Raw genomic sequence first — 18,989 nt, forward strand, 5'->3', positions numbered from 1 at the left:
GCCTACACCTAAACCATGTTTGTCAATAAGGATAACGTAGGATGTTCCCTCTTATTTACGTGGCACCTCTTAATCCCTCCAATCCTTTCCCCCACCATCCTGTGACCTCACGCATCCACACATTTTAATGCAAATAACAGTTTGCAATCTAAAGGGTTAATGTGTTTATTCAGCGCCACAATGAGCTGCCATCAGTGCGCAACGTCTTTTGTCCCCTTTTACTTTTAATGTGGGGGAATAATCTTACAAAGTATTAAAAATGATTTTTTATATAATATTTATGTGATGTGTTAAAAAGGCCATGGGATCTTACAGGACGATATAAACTATACTTTTTTGTATTATTATTATTATTATTATTATTATTATTATGTACCTATTCGCTGCATTAGGCTATTTGTTTGAGGACAAAACGCGTTTCCAACGTTTGGCACCGTGTGTGAAATGTTCACGAACTGGAGATAAAGTTCAAATAAAGATGAGGTGTTGCTGTGAAATCCTACCGTGTAACGCGCTCATAAAGAATTACTGTGTGAGGTTAATATAACAGACTGTCCCTCACAGGCGGCGGGCTGCCAAGAGCTGTGAGATATTATATGATGGGAGGTCAAATCTGGGTGTTCACTGGAGTCTGAGGACGATCCATTGAACAGTAACGTGGTGGTACATCCTAGTGGTGGCTGAAAGCAATGGGCTGAACCTCTGCTTGGGGGTTAACTCACACACAGCGCAGTCCCCACACACACACGGAGCCATGCCCAACGCCGAGAGACCGACGCTGCTAGCAGGCTGCCACTAGATAACTTCAAAGTTGGCTTCGATGAGAAGAACCCGCGAGTCGAAGGAAGGGAAGACACCGTCTGAGGCTTCGCTTTGGAAAAAAACAAACAAGCAAACAAACAAACAAGCGGCGTTTGAGTGTTTGGCCACCAAATATCCAAAGAGAAAAAGAGACTTTTTTTTATAGAGGGGAAGCGCACCGAGGCGAAAGCGCAACCGGGAGCTAAAAACACGGCGAGAGGTGGAGAAGTTCATCGCGATCAGAGACACTGAAGCGACTTTTCTTATACGGGACAGATGAGTTTTTGATCACATTGACGGTCCTGTTTGTTGCGGAGAGGAGGACTGCTGCTGCTCAACCGTGGCACCGCTTTCTCGGAAGACGCGCGTCAAAGTTTGGAGAGCGGAGCTGCGCCATTAGAAAAGGAGAAAAAAAAACTGGTAACACTTTATTGCTTTTGTCAAGAACTTTACTCGTCCCCGTCTACTTTTTTTTCTGCACGCCGGTGTCCGCGCGTATGTCCATCAAAGCCCCGAAACACCACAGCGACTGTAAACATCGCTTCATTTGAGTCCAAGTCAGGAGGAGGTGCGTGTTCTCTCCCTCTCTCTCATACACACACATATACACACTCAGAAGAAGAAGAAGAAGAAGAAGAAAAAAAGTTACCGAGAGAGAAAGTGCGAGAACTGAGCACCGGGATCTCGAGATAAGACTTTATGAGAAGACGCTTTCTGAAGTTCTGAAGCAGAAGTGGGATCTTAAAGGTCAGAGGGATGAAGATTACAGAGACTTGGTGAAGAAACGCGGCGGTGAATCCACAGCACTTGAGAGTGAGTGCGCTTCGTGACAGGAGGAGGAGTGGTGGTGGTGGTGTTGGTGGTGGCGGTGGTGGCGGGGGGGGCAGGCAAGAGTCTGACGTTCCCTGTTGAAGACCCCCCCGTGAGCTGGGCATAACAAGAGATTTGGTGTGTTGTGTTGTGTTGTTGGGGGGAGGCTGGATAGTAAAGAGAAAAGAGACGGATAAAGTCTGAGAGTGAAGCGGCTAATTGCTTAGTCCGTCCCTCATTACCATATCCAATGCGCGTCCGCTGGACTCCAGCCAATCCTCCCCACCTTCACACGGTGCCATTAATCGCGAGGCATTATTCACTATCATAATTATTATACCGACATGCGCAATCCAACGCACAGCAACAGCAGAGGCAGCAGCAGCACCACCGGCTAATTTCACTTTTTTTTTTTCTTCTTTCTACACCCCCCTCTCTCTGACTGCTACCAGACTGTTTGCGAACTTTTTGTGTGTGTTGATTCATTTCGCTCTTCGCTGATGTATCTGCAAAACGCAGACACATCTCGGAGCGCAAAAGCAGCAGCATCGCCAGCACTGACGCCAGCAGCATGTCCCGACGCAAGCAAGCCAAGCCGCAGCACCTCAAGTCGGACGAGGATCCCGCTCTAGCCGGGGTGATCTCCGAGCACGGTGAGTTGGATTTGATCAGCTGAGGTTCCCACCTTTATCCAGGTCTTCTTTCAGACAACAGACAACTTCCCCCCACCTCGCAGCCCCTGCTGCACACACCGCTGCTCCTTTTCCTCACTTCACTTTTGCCTCAGCACAGATTTAACTTCTCTTCTTTAAGTTTGACCCTCACCATGAAAAGTCGTGTGGATTCCCCTGGATTATTCTTGAGTCGTCGATAAGATTTAATTTCTTATATATAGATGCAAATCATTTGCAAATTACGCTACCTTGAAGTTAAAAGTCTCCCCTCTATCGTCAGGGAAGTGAACAGTTTCAGTGTGAAGTGTTTGTTTTATTCCTTTAAAAAAACAAAAAAACAGCTCGTTTAACCTGCGTCCCCACACCCTGCATCCTATTATCCCCTATTAGCTGATAGGTGACTTTTAGAATGAATGCACCTAATGCAAATAACCACTTACAACACTTTACATTTATATTATCTGCTTGAGGCCTTTTTTAAAGGCCTGTTTCAAAATAGAGTTGATTTAATACCTTGCTACGAGGAGCTGTGTTCTTAAATACGTGTTGGAAATCTTGACTTAGTGTGTTGATGCGCGCAAGATAAAACATGCATGCACACACACACATAAACACACACACACGTCACACACACATACATAATTTTGATAGGTTTGGAAATATGTGACATTCTCTTTTACAGCTGTAAAGGTAAATCTCGCAGCTGGTGTTTATTTTTTCACGATAAAAAAAATTAGAATAAATTAAAAAGCGCTCACTTTTTGATTTTAGATTGTGACTTTGCCTCAGTGTCTTTTGTCCCTCTGCGCTTGTCTGTTCTCTCACCGAGGAGCAAGACGCGGATTGTGTTGCAGGTCGAAGCCTCGTTTTGTCATGGAAATGTTTTTTGTTTACCCCCCTCACATAAATTTAGCACACTTGATTTGTTCCCTTTTGCTCACAATGTCGACAAGATCGGTTGACACAGCCCAGTCCTGGCCATGTGGAAATCAAAAAAAAAAAGGAGAGAGAGTGAGAGAGAGGGCTCATTCATCTTTTTATTCTGTACTCAGACTTTTCCGCAATAAAACGATCATTATGGAGCTACAGTCAGATGTGAAGCAAGGTGAAGTGTTGGAGGAATTGGGAATAACGTGACAACTGTGGGGATGTTGTTTTCCTCACATTCCAGTGCAGCAATCTTTGTTTTAAATGATTTTTATTGCACTTTTATTTTTTATTTTATTTTTTAAATGCGGAGAAATCGCGTTTTATATGTGACGATACATCAAGATTAAATTAAGGAATTTTGTGCAATGATAACAGCCATCAGTAATTTATTCTTGAGATAAGAATGTGTGCTTTAATTTGGTTTTGCTAAATTAGTGTGACGTGCCTCTTTTTGTGTATCCAACAAATCACTGCTATTATTAATACCTTTCTAAGCTTGACCCATGTTGACCAACACACCCACACACACACTTTACAGGGCTTCTTTAGAATAGAAATGCATGATGTAATCTCTGGGGAGCAGCTCTCTTTGCATGGGGAAATGTTGGGTGTGATGCAGGATTCACACACTTGGCTCTTTTTTGTGTGCAATTTACACACTGCGGATTTTTTACATTTTTTTTTTGTTTTTTATTGTTGTTTTTTTTGTTTTGGTCATTTCCAGGTAATTCGAACATTCGAACACAAACAATGGCTCTGCCTCACTGTTGAGACAACTCTTCCTCAGACTTAGCACAGAGATACGTAAAAACATCCATCAGGTTGCTCTCCTGTAGGATCGTGGAATGAAAAGAGAGCTTGATTTTTCCCCTGCAGTAAAATCTTACAGTCTATTTGGACGAGTTACGAAGAATTTCAAAAACAGTAATATGAATAATTTGAGCACCAAAAGGCTGATCAATCAAGGTTGGATGTCGGTGTAGTTTTGAAAGGAAACTTAACCTGGATTCCCCACTTGGATAGAGGTGTGTGTATAGTTTTGGGATAGCACGTTTACACTGTGTAGTGTGTAACCTATAGAGTCTGTGCTGTTGTGCCAGAGAGTGGAAGTGGCCGTGGAATGTTCTTGCCTGATCCTCGGATGGAGCACTTTATACTGGCTTGTTGTTTTCAGGACAGACGCTGCAGTGAAACAATCCCAAGCCTTTGGCCATGCACAATGAGCCTACACACACTTAAATAAACCTAATAATACCATGTCTCATCCAAAGCTACCGTAGACACACTCAGCTACAAATGTCAGCCTGTTAGTGTATCATTGCAGCAATGATCAGATTCTTCGCTGGTGCAGCTCCTGACGACACTATTGATCGCTGGCCTTGACATATCGTTGCATAGAATGTCAAAGGAATTCAGAAGTTCCAGTCATCGGCTACTTCTCGAGTCAGACTTAAAATCTATATATGTTGGGTGAGTGCTGGGGAGAAAGTCAGGCATTCAAGTGAAATTGTGCTCAAGGACACACACTCTGTGTCTGTAGCGCATTTCACGTAAATAGCCATCAACTAAGAAAACATCCATTAGGTACAAACTTCCCCTTGTGTGTTCAGTTTTTTCCAAATCTTCAATATCATCTGACCTTCTAAATATATAAATATATTGTGACTTTTTCGCTTATGTCCAATACAGCTCACTGTGCATCTTTACTGTGATGCAGCTCTTAGGAAAAAAATAAATAAATAAATGAAAAAAATAAAATCAAGTGCCAACAAGCCCTTGTTTGGCAAATCATGTCCCCCTCAGGCCTGCTGGACACTTGCCCCCTGGGGGAATGGGGGGTTGGGTGTACTATGTGTGTGTTGGGACAGGGAAAGGAGGAGGGGAAGTGTTGGTGGTGGGGGGGGGGGGTCTGCTTAGGAGTGCTTTTATAAAGCCTGCTGACTTAACCTTTGTCTAGCACCGGCCAGCCAGGTCCTGCCGCTAGATGTCAAGCACCTTGTACAGTTGGAACATGCGTGCCGTTGACCTTGGCAGCACAGCAGCTCACTCCTGTCCTAGAAAGTGTGACCGGTGGCATCCAGTTTGTCTTTGAATGTGTGCGTGGGGGGTGGGGGGAGCGTATACGGTGGGCCGTGGCACGCACACTGTACATAAACACTCCTGTGTGTGCTGCTATTTGGGTGATTTTACATCTCAGGGGGTCACACCTCAGAGATGTACGGGATCAAATTCAACCAAAAGATGGATATTTTTTTCCAATATTATTGATCGCCACAGTGAATATTCAGATGGAACATCTCAGGATGTGTGAAAGATGTGTCGAGAGAACAGGTGGACAAATGTGGTTTCGGTTGTCATTCGTGATGCTTTACTCACAGATGTAGTCAGTTAATTACAATTTTTTCCCTTTATCCACGAGATAGAGTTTAAGGCAAGAATGCACAGAGTTGCAGGCTGCAAAGAATAATATTGTGAGTAAATCCCTGCTGACAGTGACGACACGGTTGTTGCCCACTTCCCCTGCAGTGGGGCTTTGTTTGGCTTTTGTTTTAATCCCCTCTCACCATTGGGTGCAGGCCTGTGGACCACCCACATAGTCGTGCCAAAGATGTCTTCGAGGAGACTCTCGAAAATATGACTGTGTCTTAATTACTACTCAGGGCAGAAAACACACATGAACAAGTAAGATCCTGATGGAGAGGAAGGGCCCAGACAGGAGAGAGAGAGAGGTGGGGTGGGGTAGGGGTCTATTTAATGTTAGATAGACGTGTGCAGACTTTGGGGGATTTAGGAGAAAGCTAACAAGCCATCAAGTGAAGAGTGTAAATTTTGTCTTCGGTGGATTCTCATGATTTGGTTTGTGTTTGTTTTGGTGATTTTAGCTCTGATGGGTTATGACAGCTGAGATCTGGCCATGTGAAGTGTAAAAAAGCAAAATGAATTGTACATTTTTTTTAGAGCAAGTGAAGCTGAAACCTTAATGTAAAAAGACGAGACGCTCCTCTGGCCTGCTGAGCATGAGTGTCCATTAGATCCTGAAGCCTCCCCCTCATCCCGAGCCCTTTGTGAATCCGGGGGCAGAGAGCCATCTTGACGGGTGACACAGTCATCTGGACAGAGTGCCGTCATTGAATACTGTATTGCAAATGCTTACACAAACAAATCGTTAATGTTTTGGCTGCTCCACATCTGCAGGCAATGACAAAGGCCTCTCTGTTAGTGCAGATATGACTGTACCATTCTGCAGTGGGACTGACCAGGCCGATGACACACACACACACACTCACACGTGCGCGCGCACACACATTCACACAGAGCTGTGCTGACCGCGCTCGAGACTGTGCAGGTCTGAGGATGTGTTGGATGATTCGAGGAGATGTTTCATGTGTTTAGAGCCACACAGACAGGACAGTTGAGGCACTGTGCAACAGTAGAGACATAGTAAATATCTTTTTTTGCAGGATTTAGATATATAGGCAAATAATACACCTCCATGAGTAGTGGGGAAAACAGCGGTATTAATGCTATATTTTAACTATGTCATGTTATGTTAAAGTAATATGTTGTGATATAAATTTATTAATTTAAAAAAAGTGTAAAAAGTCATCCATATGTTCTTTATTGTCTAGATTAATGTTCTGCTGACAGAAAAAAATACAAAATGAAAAACACCAGAGGACGCACAGTTCTAACATTTCTCTATACAATACATAAATAATGTAATAATGGATTAGTATAATAATTGTTTCTTCTCTGGAGATTAGAAAGCTGGAGGAACGTTAAAAGAACAGAATGGAAAAAAGTAATTGGCACAAGAATTCCAACATTGTTTAACCCAGCAGGCCTCCTCCTTTTTCTTTTTCTTTTTTTTTTTGCCCTCCCCTCCCAACTTGGGCTGGACCTACAGTGATGCATCTCTCTTTAAGGGTCCTAAGCTATCCTCAGATGCCTGGGAAGAATGCATTTTAAAGGGCAGAAGGTGGGGCGGGTGTAGGAGGGCTGTAAATGCAGACGCTCTGTGGGGAGAACTTCATAATATCACAGTTCATGAACAGGGTTTACGCTGCAAGTTGTTAAAATAGGATAGGATAAAGTAGGATATACCACTCTTTTTTTATATAAGACAGCAATGACTTTATCCTTAACATAGGCTGAATGTTACCAGGGTCAGTGTCTCTCTATCTATCTGTGTGTGTGTGTGTGTGTGTGTGTGTGTGTGTGTGTGTGTGTGTGTGTGTGTGTGTGTGTGTGTGTGTGTATGTGTGTATTCATTAAGTGAATCTGGAAATTGTTAAGAATGGGAGAATTTGTAATTGCCTAATGCTCCGCTCAATGCCCGGCTCTGTGGCTTTCACAGAATCAGTGGAAAGCATGAATACCTCATCTGATATAATATGTCAGATTAGCGGTTTCAGTTAGCATGCCAAAGATTGCTGAGCAAGATAGCGGACACACAGATTCAATGTCTACAATTCCCCTATTGACTACGTTCAGCTTAATATTTGCATCTGAGTAAATGAAGACTCCTCAAAGAATGAAAAACGGATTGGGTTTTTTTTTCACCGCTTCCTTTCTTATGTTATAGGGAAATCAATACCCCCTACCACACACACACACACGCGCACGCACACACACACACACACACACACACATATGCTCACATACATGTATGCACACACTTTTACAGTGACTCGCAATTCTAATATAATAAGAATAATAATGACTAATTGTAGCAATATTCTTATTCCCACATCTTACTCATTTTATTAAACTCATCATTTTTGAATGAGTCTCTATTTTAATAATTAATCAATTCCAGATTTTATTGTACTTACAATGTGTATTGTCAGATTGGGAAGGACATTTTCCAACCAAATAGAGGATTTATTTTATTTTGAAAAACCTAAATTGAAAAACATTGTTAAATTAGAATTTTGCTAAATCACAATTAAAAAAAATTCTGAGTCAGAAAAATAACAAATATATATAGCTCTTCATATGGTAAATGTAACAAGATAGGCCTCTGCAAACACACACACATACATATGATTGGAAGAAAAATAAGTGTGTGTATCTGCGGCATTTTGTTATTTGTAAATGTTATGTCTGTTTGCATATGTGTGTGTGTGTGAGAGAGAGAGCGAGAGAGAGAGAATGTGGCATGCAGGTTTGTGTGCACGAGTGTGTGTGTGTGAGGTCAGAGGCATACAAAGGCCCCCACTTGTAATTGTATGAATGAATAAAAGAGATTGACAGTAATACCATTCTAATAACTAATCAGCTCAACACAATGCCTACTCATTTGTGTTGACCTTTCAACCCTCAATTATGGAAATGAGTCCTGCTGTCCGCTGCTGGGCTAAGGAGATTTCTCGCCTGCTGTCACGTGTGTGTGACGTTTCCAGTCACTTTCTCCTTTTCACTTGCCCATGTTTGTTTTGCATTTGAGCTCTTTAGTGATACTGTTTAATAGAAATATTGCAAATAGAAAACAAGTATTTGGTTTTGTGAGTTTTCGGACTTGTGGCCGGGAAATCAGAGGGGGGGATGACACTGATAGTGCAAAGTAAATAACGTGCAGGATTTTACGTTTTATTTTCCCCCTTGATTACTTAATCTGTTTTCTCTAATTCGTCCTGGCAACGAACATGATTAAATAAAATAATATCTTGTTCCGTCAGCCCTGCCCCCGGTGAGGAGTAGAACACGGAGGCTGTCCAAAGCCTTTCTGCTGATAATTAATTAAGTTACAGACACCAGACCCTGATAGCTCCTGCCCCCTTTGGAGGAGTGATGAATTTCTTTTCTAATGAGTCACTGTAATTGGCACAAATGCTTCATGTGTGCTTCACCATGGCTCGCTCCGATTTAACCTTTGAAATGAGCGAAGGCGCTGTATGAATCTCACGATTACTCACTTACAAAGCACAGTGAGGCCTTCAGTGTTAAGGAAATGTGCGGTGCATAATGTGCAGGAGTGTTCACTTTGTCTTTTACATTCAAGTTGGTCAAGCGTATTAGGTGAGTTCCAGGCCTTATGTTTAGAGGAAGTAAATTTGCATAAACAATATCTTTCAGGTTTCAGTCAAGAGTTTGTATGTGAGCATGTGTGTGTGTGTGCGTGTGTGTGTTTTGTTTTTTTAGTAGCCAAGGGCCCCTTTTTAAGAATTACAAACTCACCTCAACTATCAACTTAACCTTGTTTTATAGCAGCTTTTTTTTCTCAGTGTAACTATGAAATAAATCACCTTTATTTGCAGTAAATGCCAATGAAAATGTCCCAACATTTTTTATAGTGTTAAGTGTATATAAAATAGTTTAATTTGTGGATAAACAGTTATATTACCAGATATATGCTGGGTCTTTGAGTGTAAACTGAGCAGGAGGCTCTGAAATAAAGTATGTGCAGGATGCTGTGGCGGTGATTGAGCACACTTCCTTCTCATAATGAACAACACACACACAGACACGCACACACAAAAACACACACTTCTAGAGTATAACTATGGTCGAACACAAAAAATAAACATACAAGGGAGGCCGTTTCTACATGGTTTTGATCAGGTGTGAATCAGGTCCATGTTCAGAGCTTGCGTCTGCTTGTTTGACTCTTGATGGTTGCATGTGGAAGAGGAAGTGGCTTCCTACAACTGTGATTAAACATGTGTAACTAATCAGAGACTTTGCTGCCATGGCACTAGCATGTAATTTGTTGAGTCTTTCCTTTTTTTCAGAGAGCATGGGAGAGGGGGAGAAAAGAGGGAGAGAGAGAGAGTAACACTGGATTTCTTAACTGAGGAGAATGTTTATTTCCTAACATTTCTGAAATCATATATTTTGTTCGTACGCAATTGAAATGGCTCAATTTATCTTTTTGTTCTTATTTGGTGTGCATGAAATGTATAGGGGCTATACATTATATTTGACTTTTTTTTTCTTTTTTTCCCTACCTTTTACAAAAGGGTATTCCAGTCCCTTGCTTAGATTCAAGGCTAGTATTACCTTTGCAATGCTAAATGAAAAGGCCCAGACATTTGGAATTCAGGTGGAAATGACTGGGCTTGATAGCAGAGGGGAATCCTAATGAGGCCATCAAAGTCCTGATTTGTACCCAACAGATGAGGCAGCTGTGAATTGTATGAAACATTGGAAATCAATAGTTTCTATGGAATTTCATTAAGCGGCAGTATCCACAATTGATAGGCCCTCATAATTTGATGGATTGCACAAAGAAAATTATTAGCTGGCTCTATGGAGAGGGTGCGAATGCACAAACCTGGGTCTTGAGAATTGGTGAACTAGGGCAATTTGTTCAGAGTAAAAAAATAAAAAGAATATTGATTTTGGTTATGTTAAAAGACAGAAAAAATCAAAGGTTAAATCTTTGCTGCACTGCTCTGCAAAATATGTGTGGATTCTTTATTGATTATTTATTCATTAATTCTTTCTTCTTTTTTTTGCTCCTTCTCCTCCACCCCCGAACCCCTCCCCTCCCTGCAGCCCGAGGTGAAGTGCTGGATGATGCCGACAGCGGGAACGAGAGCCGCAGCGGCAGCGAGGAGACCCATGTATGTGAGAAGTGTTGCGCTGAGTTCTTCAAGTGGTCAGACTTCTGTGAACATTTAACAAGCTGCACCAAGAACCCCCTGGTGCTCATAGTGAATGACAATGAGGACACGCCTAACCCCTCCCAGGAGTATCCGACAGAGCCCTCCCCTGTACCCAGCTGCCCGAGCGAGCAGGCTGACAGCGAGGACCCGAGGGAGGGCAACCACAGTCCTGCTGGTGAGGGGGATGACGTCCCAGAGACAACGATTCTAAATGGGGTCAATGTCCTAGAAAAGGAGGACGAGCAGATGGAGCTGGAGCTGTCTCCCGAAAAAAATATGGATCCTGAAGACAGAGATATGACATCCCCTGAGCCCGATGGCTCCCTACCTCAGCTCAATGATGTCGTCCCCTCCGCTGTTGCAAGCTATGCCATGCCAAGCACCAATGTTACCCTGGAGACTCTGCATGGCACCCGGGTTGCAGTTGCCCAATTTTCACAGAGTGTAAGGGCGGCAGCAGGCAGTGGGGTCTCGACCATGGCTATCCCCATGATCCTGGACCAGCTGATGGCCCTCCAGCAGCAGCAGATTCACCAGCTGCAGCTGATAGAACAAATACGCAGTCAGGTGGCTCTGATGAATAGACAGTCTGCCTCACAGCCTGCTCTCAATCACCATCACAGCAATGCTGCTGGAAACCAGGGGCCTGTTTCCTCCTGTGTCCCCCCTGTCGCTAGTCAGCTTCAGCTACACAACTTCATCACCCCGCCTGTCCATCAGCTGCCTGTTAGGTTGCCGGCCACTCTCAACGGTCAAGGCTCTTCACCCCTGACCTCAGCAATAGAAGGGCCTCTGTCTCAAACACCACAAAGTGGCAGTCAGCAGCCTAACTCTTCAATCCCGAACACATCCTCAAATAACTCGGTGTTTTCACAGCCCAGTGGTACTGGATTGTCATCTCTAATTCCCTCCTGTTCATCCTCAGTCACGAACAACAACATTAGCACTAGTAGTAGTGTAACAGGAGGTGGTGGCATTAGCAGCAGCTCAGCTCTTCCCAGGAACTCCACCACCCCTCCCTCACTCAGCCACAGTAGCCTCTTGAGCTCTGCCTCCAGTCTACCGCTGATACCTCACAGCTCATCCAGCAGCGTTATCTTCCCCAACCCTCTGGCCAGCATAGCAGCCACAGCCAACGCGCTTGACCCCCTCTCTGCTCTGATGAAGCACCGCAAGGGGAAGCCCCCAAATGTGTCTGTGTTTGACACTAAGCCCAGCTCCGAGGACCCCTTCTTCAAGCATAAGTGTCGTTTCTGCGCCAAGGTGTTTGGCAGTGACAGCGCCTTACAGATCCACCTGCGTTCCCACACCGGAGAGAGGCCCTACAAATGCAACATATGTGGCAACCGTTTCTCCACCAAAGGGAATCTGAAAGTCCACTTCCAGAGGCACAAAGAGAAATACCCACATATTCAGATGAACCCATACCCTGTGCCAGAGTACCTGGACAATGTGCCCACAAGTTCAGGCATCCCCTATGGCATGTCTTTGCCTCCAGAAAAACCAGTAACCACGTGGCTCGACAGCAAACCTGTCCTCCCCACTGTTCCCACCTCAGTCGGGCTCCAGCTGCCTCCCACGCTGCCGAGTATGATGGGAGGTTTCGGTGAATCGCCGAGCCTCACTCCACTCAACAGGTCCCCTCAGAGGCCATCGCCGCCCTCAAGCGAGTGTGCATCGTTGTCGCCTAATATCATCACTGACTCGGGCATGACCACTACTTCACCATCCCCAAAGCCTAGCCTAATAGGAAGTGACGCACCTCCTCTCTTGAAACCTGAGGGTGTTCTCCTGCCTCCGAGCTGTTCTACCAGGCCAGGAGAGAACACAACTACCACAAGTACAGTAACTCAAGTGTTGCTTTCCACCACTGTCACCTCCACCACACCGTCCAGCAGTGGCCAAGTCACTGAACCCATTGGTAGCCCCAACTCTGGCTCTAACCCTGTCTCCCATCCTGTCCTTCCCATGCTCTCGGACCAGTTTAAGGCCAAGTTTCCATTTGGCGGCCTCCTAGACTCTATGCAAACCTCAGAGACATCAAAGTTGCAGCAGCTTGTTGAAAACATTGACAAGAAGATGACTGACCCAAACCAGTGTGTCATCTGTCATCGCGTTCTCAGCTGCCAAAGTGCTCTCAAGATGCACTACCGTATCCATACTGGTGAGAGGCCTTTCAAATGCAAGATATGTGGGCGTGCATTCACCACAAAGGGAAACCTGAAAACACACTTTGGTGTCCACAGATCCAAACCCCCACTTCGGGTCCAGCACTCCTGCCCTATATGTCAGAAAAAGTTCACCAATGCAGTTGTGCTGCAGCAGCACATCCGTATGCACATGGGAGGGCAGATCCCCAACACCCCGGTCCCTGAGAGTCTGCAGGACATGGAGACAGATCTCTCCTTTGATGAGAAGAGTTTAGATGCAATGAGTAATTATGATGATGACCTTCTGGATGAAATGGAGCAGGCTATTGATGATGAAACTGACTTGAGAGAGGGGGAGATGGACCCATCTAAACCGTATTCACCCGGGTGCTCCCCACCAACTTCCATCATGTCCAGCATTGCCGCAATGGAGAACCAGATGAAAATGATCGACTCCACTGCCAACATGACCCGGTCGTTTGGTCAAAAGCCTACGCAGAACGGCAGCAGCTTCGGTGGAGAGACCGACTGCTTAACCACAGATTCACTGTCTGCGGTGGGGGATGCTGAAGGTCAAAGCCTGGGGAGCCCTGCTTTGTCTGAGTCCTCTGGCTCTATGCAGCATTTGTCCCCAGCTCACAGCCACTCTGAGAGCCAGCGATCCAAGTCCCCGGCCACACTCCACAATAATAACAACAGCAGTGCCATGACAGCAGAGGAGGGCCATGAGAACAATACAGGGGGCTTGGCAACGGTGAAGTCGGAAAAATCAGAGACTCCATCTCCACTTTCTGCTACTGAAGGCACCGGGGCCCTTGACCTTACTGCCAATCAACATGGCAGGCACTTTATCAAGGAGGAGAGCCACTTCAACATGCTGTTTCTAAATAGGGATCGAGGTGTGTGTGCACAATCAATGCATTATGTAAAGTGAATGAATTTTTTTTACAGATTTTACAGATAATTTACTCAATATAAACAAATGCATGTATCATAGTGTAATGCATTCATATACATGAATGGAAAATACGATATTATGATAGCCAGAGAAGTGTTAATTATACATTTTCAAGTCTAAAGAATAAATCAAGCAGTTACCTTGCAGCCATTTGTGAAAAATCATCATGTGTATTCTAATTTCTTATTTCATCTCATTTTGTTTTTCAGGGCTGAACACCCCTAATTTGGCCAGCACCGCATCAAACATGATCAAAATGGAGATGAACGGACACGGCAAGTCAGTGTCTCTGAGCGACAACTCTCACCTGCCTGTGGGCATCCAGGTTCCCGCTGCAGCCCCCCAGACCACCATGAGCCCAAGCATCAACCCCATGTTGGCTCCCCCACCTCCACGCCGCACTCCCAAGCAGCACAACTGCCATTCGTGTGGGAAGAATTTTTCTTCAGCCAGTGCTCTGCAGATCCACGAGCGGACACACACCGGGGAGAAACCGTTCGCCTGCTCCATTTGTGGAAGGGCTTTCACCACAAAGGGCAATCTGAAGGTACGGCACAGTTTAATATTCCTTTTTTTTTGTCTTTTTTCCTTTTTGTCTTTACATTACATCGTGTTTACATTTAAACATTTTAGCCTTTTCCCTTCCACTCCCATTCCTGCAGTGTTTGTTTGGATGTAGTATTTGTGAGTTACAATGGCATGTTCATGATGTCTCTTTTTATCATCTTGCTAATTTTAGGTTCACATGGGAACACACATGTGGAACAATGCTCCAGCCCGAAGGGGTCGACGGCTGTCCGTAGAGAATCCCATGGCCCTGCTGGGCGGGGATGCCATGAAGTTCAGTGAGATGTTCCAGAAGGATCTGGCGGCTCGGGCCATGAACGTCGACCCTGGTTTTTGGAACCAGTACGCGGCCGCCATCACCAATGGGCTGGCCATGAAAAACAATGAGATCTCTGTGATCCAGAATGGAGGCATCACCCAGCTGCCCGTCAGCCTCGGTGGTACAGGAATCACTTCGCTGGGAGCCATGCCTGGAGGAATGGACCGTGTTCACACAGGCAGCAGCCCTCCCATGACGGGTATGGAGAAGGCTGGTCTGGAGGTCGGGGCCAGCCGTCCCTTCTCCAGATTTATGGAGGAGAACAAAGAGATTGGGATCAATTAAAAAGACTTTTCTGTATTATTTCAAGGTAGGCATTTGGCAAAGACTAAGAGTCTGACAACAAGGACAGAAACTGCTGATCCAGTCTGAACTCATGCGTACTATATTATGTACAGATTAAATATTTTTTGTTTGGTTTTGGAAATATAGTATTTAGTATTGATTAGAGGTCTTTGCCTTTCACTCATTGCGTCCTCACTTGATATTTCACCTATACGAAGAATACTTTGTCTCTTGTTTGAGAATATGTCGTCTTGCAAGATTTGCATGGTACTTATTGGTTTTTATCAGTATGTTTGACTGCTTTTACAAATTTCTTTGAAAACCAGGATCCTGCCTCATTTATTATGGGCAAGCATCTAATCTGGACAGGACTATAACAGAAAAGAACATGAGTTTGTTTAAAGACAGTCTTGCCTTTGCCTGGGAAACCTTGTTTATGATTGCCCATGGATAGACTGAAGAAAAGACTGAAGTATAGTGTTTCTGTGCTCGCTTGATATTTTTTTTCTCATGAACTAGAAAACTTGAAAAAAATAATGTTTGAACTATTTTAATCTTTACATTTAGTCTCCCAGCATTGTCTTATAATATTGTCCTGTGTCTTTAGTATTTATGATATTGACAAAAAAGCGGGTATACAAAAATATATTTAATGGCCCAAGCATTTTATTGATCCATTTTTTTTCTAAACTGCAGGCTTCACTGATGAATATCTCTTTCAATAAAGACAATATGTCGTTTGAGTTGAACAACAGAGAAAAATGGTAGGTTTTATTTGGATATCTGTTGAGACGATGTGTTATCTCATTACATGGTAAAGAGGCTAGAGATATCCGAAGCTGCTATGAACACAACCCTGCTTTTAACCTTTGTAAAAAGAAAACAGAAGTGATCCTTTTGAAGAAATATCTATGTATAGAAATACAGACAAATCTAAAACAGGTATGCATATTTTGTATCACATAAAATAGACATCATGAGTTGAGAGTATTTGTCATGTTTGTGAATGCACTTTTTAAAAACAAGACGTTTTGTCTGTGAGTTACCGTTAACCTTTTGACTGAGCTATCTATCACGTGCTGTTTTCATTGTTGTCAGCGTACCACTCCTACAATTTGCAGAGTCGGTTCTCTGTTATTGCATCTGTGCTACTCGTCAGAGTGCAAACTCATCACTCAATCAAAATCTTCTTAAATAAAAAAAAAGAGAACAGGTGTGTGTTTTAATGGTTTCCTTATGTGCATCACATTGCCCTTTCTTTGTCACCCTTTTATTTCCATAAATTAAAATTTGAAATACATATGATCAAGCAAATGACAAAGACTGTTTATTGTCTTTGCTATTGTTATTTAAATTGATCTAGATCCCCTTTCTAAATCCATTCATGAACATTTTCATTACTCTGAGGTAGAAGACAAGTGTGAGGGGAGATAGCAGTGCTTTACTTTGTGTTTGAGCCATTTTTGACAAGCAAAATTAGGGTGGATTTTTATGTAAATAAAAATTACATATTACAAATATTCCCACTTATATTCATAAAATAAGAAATAAAATATTATTTGCCTCTAAAAATCAACTAGTTTTGTTTAATCAAATCAGTTACTGCACATCTATTTGCAGAAAAGAAATAATTATTCTCTTTTGGGACATGTTGCTATTTTAAACACAGTTTTCAGATGTAATGGCTTGGGGGAATCTCCCTTAAAAAGTCCCATCAAAATGTGTTTGTTTTTCTGCCATTGGTGAATCTTTTTTCCCCATTTTTATGTTTTTTTTGTTTTGTTTATTTTGAATCTCATAATTACTTGTGTGCACGCATGAGTGTGTGTGCGCGTGCACAAAGAAAAAAAGTCACAGACAATACAGCTGGCTCTTACAGTTTGGAAATTCACTAATCTGTTCGGTACATGTATGTGAAAATGGCAGAATCATAAGGAAAGAAAACTGTTATAATGATTCATAATAATACATATGATAACATAATATCTTAAATTAAGAATGATATTTGTCTCCCTGATATACACTGATGAGGTTACACTCTGTGAATTTCCTTGCATTCCTTAATAAATCAACTACCACAACTTAAAAAATAACTTAATATATTTGATCATAATTTTTATCTTATAATATTACCAATAATTAACTGTAAACTTGCCCGGTGGAAGATCATGTAAAATTTATGATTAAAAAGATGATAATCATAATAACATTAAACCGTGTTACGGTGTAATACATTAGCAGATTTAAAAAATAAAAATAAAAATCAGTTTTAATGTGTAATACACCATTTCTTCATATCTAAGATGACAACTGGCAGAGAAGTTGTGTGAGACTGTGCAGAGTCTGGGAGTGCCGTATGCTGTGTGGGATTCAGCAAAGTCATCATGACTGTCTGTGTGTGTGTGTGTGTGTGGTGGCATCCTCCCAGCATTCAGCCTTCCTGGTGCAGTACACTTGACTCACGCTCCACATGTGTGCGAATGCACACACAATCACACACCCCCACATAAATTCCCATTGTAGCTTTCTCCAGTACAAAAAAGGCAAAAAAGCATCACACCAGATATTCTTAGAGATCACAGGGGAAAAACATCCCTATTGTGAGCACTGTACGGCTGCATCAGGTGCATGATGAAAGTTAATTCTAACTTTAATCACTGAGAACAAAAGAGATTTTTTTGGTGCTTATCTGACTGGCAGATGTGACTATAGCCTTGATCCTGATATGGAGTAAAAGATTATCACAGCTTTAAACTCATTTTCATGTCACTCTGTAGAACATGGCTGTAAATCATTCTTAGCCGCAAAAATAAAGTAAAATAAGAATAGTTGAAGCTGGTCCAAAATCAACAAATCTCATTATCTGATGTTAAAATGTCGTCACCCGTCCTGTCAATTTAAACAAATGTGTTTCTTGTACTTGTGCAGCTCTGCAGCAGCAAAACTTTAGGTGCATATTGACAGAAACATGCATTCGCAGTGTCTTCATACAGTATATTGCTGTAAAACCAGTAAACCAATCAGCACAATAACCTCTGCGGCTGCAGTGATGATTGGTCTGTCAAAGTCCAGCTTGCATCAGCTTTCATTAACAAGCTATAAGTGTTTATTTTTGTGTTATTTTCCCCTTGACTTTCACACACATATTACTTTTCATGGTGATGAATCGGAGTTAAGTCTTCCCCCGGGAGCTCTTCAGGCTGATTCGGTAATGCTCGCTGCCGTTCGAAAGCCCATTGTTTGACATTGCACTGTCAGCTGATCACGCAAAGCTTAGTCAGTGGAATTGTCAAGTAATGAAAAAATTTCATACTGACTGTTTTTCTCTATGAAGGCACTTATTTAGTCTCATATTTGAGTGGAAACGAAGTACATTCTTCTCATTCCTGGGCTCATGCGCTCACATTTAGCAAAAGATTTTGCAGACAGCCAGTATACATGCATGCAAAGACTGTTGTTTGAGACTCTTAAGTGGTAATTCCTGCCAGATTTATAATATAATTCAATAGGCTGTTGCTACAGCTTCATAGAAATACTCTGAGGAGAAGGGCTGTTTCACCTCAAGTGATTTCAATTATGATGCCTTTCCAGCTCAACGTGGGGTTAAATGAGGTTATAAACCGTGACACTGTAGGATTGTTATTTCCATAACAAAACCAAAATTCCTTTTGTTATTTTTCCATCCAGTAAGACAATACAATGGAATGTCCAACATGTGAAGTGCAATTTCATTTTACTGTAAAAAAACCAACAAAAAAAACATTTATGACCAACTGGAGGAATGCAAACGAGGAATTATTTGAGGTGTGTCCCTTTAAGAGGATTTTAACAAGTATAATTTTAAAGTGGGTTACAAGGCTAATTATCTAAAAGCAAACATAAGAT

The 18,989-nt window shown here is 42.7% G+C and overlaps 1 protein-coding gene across 2 annotated transcripts; it reads left to right on the forward strand.

Annotated features, from left to right (window-relative positions):
* Positions 1 to 621: 621 nt before the first annotated feature.
* On the forward strand, positions 622 to 16,316 carry sall3a (spalt-like transcription factor 3a). 2 transcript variants are annotated; one of them, XM_085802701.1, is made up of 5 exons: positions 622 to 1,648; positions 1,694 to 2,264; positions 10,716 to 13,874; positions 14,143 to 14,480; positions 14,673 to 16,316. In XM_085802701.1, the coding sequence occupies exons 2-5, from the start codon at positions 2,183 to 2,185 to the stop codon at positions 15,102 to 15,104; spliced, it is 4,011 nt and encodes a 1,336-aa protein (XP_085658827.1). In that variant the 5' UTR covers positions 622 to 1,648; positions 1,694 to 2,182; the 3' UTR covers positions 15,105 to 16,316. The 2 variants fall into 2 exon arrangements, with proteins under 2 accessions (XP_085658827.1, XP_085658826.1); XM_085802700.1 differs by lacking the exon at positions 622 to 1,648 and having other exon boundaries at positions 1,679 to 2,264.
* Positions 16,317 to 18,989: the final 2,673 nt, after the last annotated feature.

The sequence above is a fragment of the Trachurus japonicus genome, chromosome 16, assembly GCF_045865225.1.
Source record: "Trachurus japonicus isolate A0001 chromosome 16, Traja_1.0".
NCBI classification, from domain to species: domain Eukaryota; kingdom Metazoa; phylum Chordata; class Actinopteri; order Carangiformes; family Carangidae; genus Trachurus; species Trachurus japonicus.